At 35.5% G+C, this 5,274-nt stretch overlaps 1 protein-coding gene across 1 annotated transcript; it reads right to left on the reverse strand.

The window, feature by feature from the left end:
* Positions 1-3,173: 3,173 nt before the first annotated feature.
* LOC138331124 (uncharacterized) lies at positions 3,174-4,980 on the reverse strand. The gene is made up of 2 exons (XM_069278589.1): positions 4,110-4,980; positions 3,174-3,835 (listed from the first exon to the last, which is right to left on the reverse strand). The coding sequence occupies exons 1-2, from the start codon at positions 4,968-4,970 to the stop codon at positions 3,278-3,280; spliced, it is 1,419 nt and encodes a 472-aa protein (XP_069134690.1). The 5' UTR covers positions 4,971-4,980; the 3' UTR covers positions 3,174-3,277.
* Between the last annotated feature and the right edge of the window lie 294 nt (positions 4,981-5,274).

Here is a 5,274-nt window from a genome sequence, read left to right on the forward strand (position 1 = left end):
GCTAACTACTTGTATGATTGATTTGTTTAAGATAGCGTATAAGATAAAAAAAGGCTTGACGACTTACGTGTCTGTGCATGAATATTACTTATATTATATAATAACTAATGTACGTTCAAACGTTCATTTCACTCTGATATCTTCACTTCCACCATAGAAAGATAAAAAAAAGTGTAATATTTTATATAATGTGTCTTTTGGCCCTAATCTTCAAAATGAGAGTCTTATATAAGGCTACTATAACCTCTCAACCCGATGACCCTATACCTACAATGTCCTTTTAAATAGTGTATAACTACGCATGAAACTAATGATACGTCATTTCCATCTAAAACATAAAATAATATAGTTTAATGAAAGTGCGTATAGTAACCGAATGGCCGAACGTTGATAATATCGATATGTTTAAAACTAAATGCATGTTTCCTCCTAAAGATGCGTTTACAAAACACGTTTATTCACTTGTTGTTTGTCATTACAGTTGGTGGTGTTTACAGGGATAAGTCACAGTCGGATTATCATAAAATTTGACTAATATCTAATTACTCAAGGAATTCACTCATGTACAATTAAAACTGTGGCATCAGTGTTGTTCCTTGTCTTTTGGATGTTAATGGACATATGTGGTAATTTAAGCTACATCAATAAAAAGTAGATTAAAGCAATGGACAATGTTTAGTATTTGTTAATATGATCTCTAACTATTTAATAGGGTAGATTTAAAAAACATGGTCAAACACGTTGTTGACATATCCATGCTAAATTTAATCTAATTTACCCAAACTCGTGAATTTCGAAGATCTAGTCTGAAATACAAATGTATTGTAATCGTCTCAGCCAAACTTTTTCATTTTACTTAAACTCGAATAATTAGACAATAGGACACTTTATCGTGATCCGATCAACTTCGAGTAAATTAAGTTTAACATCAAGTGACTGTTTCCATTGGTCTGACTCTGATTTGAATGCTTAAATATTACATACCTTTTAGGGTCCTTCTTTTCACTAAGAATACTTCATATATAATATATCGTAAGTAAAACTTAAAGGGAACTGGGACTGGACTTTGATTGTTTAAATATCCACAGGATGACCTTTCCATTATTACTTTTCTAGACCTGTTCATTCGTATTTGTGTTCAATGATAAAGTGAACTTCCTGCTCTAAACTTTCTATTTTTATCATACTTTGTATATTTAAGACCTTATCTTAATGTCGCATATACTGAGGCATATATAATGTTCATTATGATAAAAAGTACATTTGGCATCATTTTAGTTTATACCAAAGTAAATGTTTTTGGAATCTGGGTCTCGAAATAGCCATATGACATCACTACTGGCGGCTATTTTTCAAGATTGCAGCTAGAAACACTTAAAACCCCATTCCATTTCAGATTAAGTGTTATTTAATTGTATGGCGTTTTATTTCTTTCAAAAGATTGATGAATAAATAATAGTTCATTGAATGTGTTATCATTAATACAACAGAACTAGAAAAAAAACATGTAAGGCGAAGGAATAAGGCTTACTTCCGGGTGTCATCGCTGATTTGTAAGGCTGTGGGGACTATTGACTTTGGTTTTATATATTAAACGTATAACTTCTATAATATTAAAGTAAACATCGCTGTATTTGCTTACAAATGAAAAATCAATCTGAATGTCAGTCAAATCAGCAAGCATTGTATTGACTGGCCAAAAAGATTTCTATCGGAGTTATGATAATGTATCTTATCAGATCTACGGGGTCAAAAGGGTAATCTCGAATGGAAGAATAACAGTTGTTTACATATGTTTGTGATGGAAGAAAGGAACATTTCATTCGGGCTAAGATATCCCTGACCATTTGCTGACTCATAGACAAACAGTATATCCTGTTTGGGTATATAAATTATTAGGTATCGGCATTTGCACTGTAGGAAACATCGACTTTACATCAATGTTGTGAACTCGCAACCAGGTTAATGTTGTACTAGCAATGCAATGCTTACTAAAACGTTCAATTGTTTAGGGTTGAGTCCTTGGCAATCGTTCTTATAAAGTAGTTTGAGATCCCAAAACGATGTGGGTAAAGTACAATTTACCGTAGATTTGTCCAACAATCCGGTAATTATAACGTCATCACTTGGCGTAATTTTCATGACGTCATAAGCACGTGGGATAAATCGACGGTAAATTATACTTTAACCACGTCTTTTTGGATTTCGAAACTCCCATATTACATGTCTATCAAATAACGATTTTGATACTTAAATATTCATTCTATTATCACACCATATTTACCTTTTACCTCAACAAAGGAAATTGTTAAGTGTTTAATAACTCTTGATGACACTAATGATATGATTCATTAGAAGATAATATTTTAATGGGATATTTTAACATGAGAGATTTGACAAATAATCGAAATGATTCTGTTCAAATTGCTCGGCTATAACCGGAACAAGGACGTCAATCTCCATCCATCAATCATTCGATGTGCGAATGATCTAATAAACATACATTACATGTTTGACGACAATCAGAATTCCTCATTCATAAAGTAGATTTAGGTGCAATCCGAACTCGAGGACTATATCCCATCACGAATAATATGAGGCATCAAAGGACAATAATAGTACAACGCCCTCATATGTACATAATATGATCCCTTTCCTTTTCATCGCACCAGAAACACTTCAAGAGACGCCTAGAAACGCTATATTCATTTCAACACCTTGTTGTTAAATTAAATTATACATAAATTGTCACAGACATATGTGTTTTCTCCAAACGAGATTCATTTTCATCATGTGTTTCCTTCCCAATACACAACACTCTGTCCGTCATCATCGTTTTTGTTAAAACGCAACGATAAAATTATATCTTTTAATAGTAAGGTCATGTTAACTTTACGTTTAGTCTCATGTCATTCCCCGGGCATATTGCACAGTCATGTGTATAGCCAATCAGAATCCAGTATTATTTTACGTAATGTATTAATATTCTAATAATACCATGTAAAATTGCACCGTTTTTTCACTGGACTCTATTTATAAGATAATTGTCATGACTTTAATGTTGCCATGTGAATGTATGACTAGATAATTTTGGTAAATGACAATTATTTTTAATTATTTTAATTTCTTCATTCTATTTCATAATGTTGATTGAATCAAGTTTTCATTTTATGGTTCTCACTATCTGATGGCCCTTACTATCAATAAAACGAATTCTAACATAATGATGAGTTTGACATGACTTTCATCACAGACAATAGTGCGGACACAACCGCTACTAATCGCTTGAATTTGTTGTTTTTTGTTCCAATCTTTCGAGTACGACACCATCCGAGCAGACAGGTGTTGATGGTTCCATGGCGTTGTTGTAAGCAACTACAGTCACGTAGTACTTTCCTTCCTCTGGTAGAGAAAAATTAGCTGAGGTTAGCGTTGTCTCATCTATAGATGTGTAGTGATTGAAGTCTGTTATATGCAAACATTTCGTCGACAGTCCGACTTTATATAACTTTATACCGCTCTCATTATCAATGAATCCTGCCCATGTAACGGTAATTTCCTCATCACTTGTGTAGTCTACATCTGGTGAGCCAGCCGTCCCTTCAATAACAATCCCCGGTGCTGGGGGCGAGTCGTCAGCCAAAATTTCTAAATGTTCTCCATACACCAGTCGTGTTATATTGGTAATTGTTATGGTAAAATGGTACTTGTGGTTGTGGCTTCCGAAACTAGCGTTGCGATGGAGACGCGAATTGAGGTTGAGAGTGAAATTGTAAAAGAGGCAGTCTCCGACGACAGGACAATAGCATGGGTGAACACCATCCAGACAGGTTATCTAAAACAAATTAAATTAAAAATTTCTGTTTAACATAAAACAAATCGGAAATATTTTTCTTACGATAGAGCTATAATTTTGTAATTCTAATATTTCACAAACTATAATTAATAGGAAGGAACCGAATGATTTGTGATTTTGCAAAGTCTATCAATCAAGTTATATTTTATTCTGATACGTGCTATTATTCTAAAGGCTAAAAGAGTTAAAACAATCTTTTATTTCCAAATATACTTAATGCATGCACTTGCAAAATATATTGAAAAATACTTACGTTTGTGTTAGCCGTTAGAATATCAATAGAGCCCTGTCCAATGTCGTTCCCCCCAAATGCTGTTCCAAGTGACCAATCTACGGAGTAAATACCACTGTGGACATCGAGAGACTTGAATGCGAGGATCATTTTGGAGAGGTCATTACTGTAATGTACATAGAATCGCTCATAACCGTCTCTCACAAGCCACACATCAAATATCTCCGGTCCACTGGAGTCAATATAAGTTACAAGAGAGTCTGCATATGTCTGGTTAAAGATATCTTCTGCCACTAAATCCAAACGGCAAGTTTCACCGTCAGTTAGTTTTGGAGAGACACATAGTGTCTGTGACGTAAAGTCAGGAACCTTCGTCTGATTCAAAATATGTCCCTCCCGTCTCAGTGTGTAATAAAACCTCGTAATGCCGTGGATGTTTTCAGTTCCTGATACGGGAAGGATTCCAGTTGTTTGTTCGTACACACCAGATATCAAGCCGTGTGGATCGTCTCGTATTGGTTTTAGAAGATTCAGTGTATGGAATTTGTCGTTGTAGTATTTGTCGGTCCAGGAGTAACATATCTGTCCAAGGTTTGTTTGCCACTTGTGGTTGGTTTTCTGAGAGGCTGTTGTGGAGTAGAAAGGTTTGTCATCCCGCGAGGTTACTGTTGATGAATTGTCAAACATGACGAATCTTCGAGCTTGTCGCACATTGTTAGCAACGTCAGTCACTTCTAAAAATATAGCGTACATAGCCGGATTTGGTAAATTTGAGGGAATGCTGATATTTACCGGAGATAACTTCTCTATCTGTTCTGCCGGTATAACAGGAGTTCTTCCAACGTCAAGGAAATCATACCCTGATTCTTTAACTTCATACATGTTTATTACGTATGTGTGTATACCGGAAGCGAACTTTGAATCTCCCGGTACTGGAAAAGGGTCATCCCAGCCTGTGAAGGTCACTGTGAAGTCCCGACTGGTCAGGATACGACTGGACGTGTCCAGTGGTTCTGTATCACAAGAGGAATGCTCCAGGCATTGTTCTGGTGGGGCATCGTCATACCAGTAACATAATTCTCTAGTAGAAGTTTTAGGGTATGGTACTGAATGTGTGGTATGTGTTTGGAAATTCCGTGACACAACATGGCCGCCTCCATGAACTTCCAATCGTAGACAAAGCCTT

Source organism: Argopecten irradians, chromosome 9 (assembly GCF_041381155.1).
Source record: "Argopecten irradians isolate NY chromosome 9, Ai_NY, whole genome shotgun sequence".
In the NCBI taxonomy this organism is placed as follows: Eukaryota; Metazoa; Mollusca; class Bivalvia; order Pectinida; family Pectinidae; genus Argopecten; species Argopecten irradians.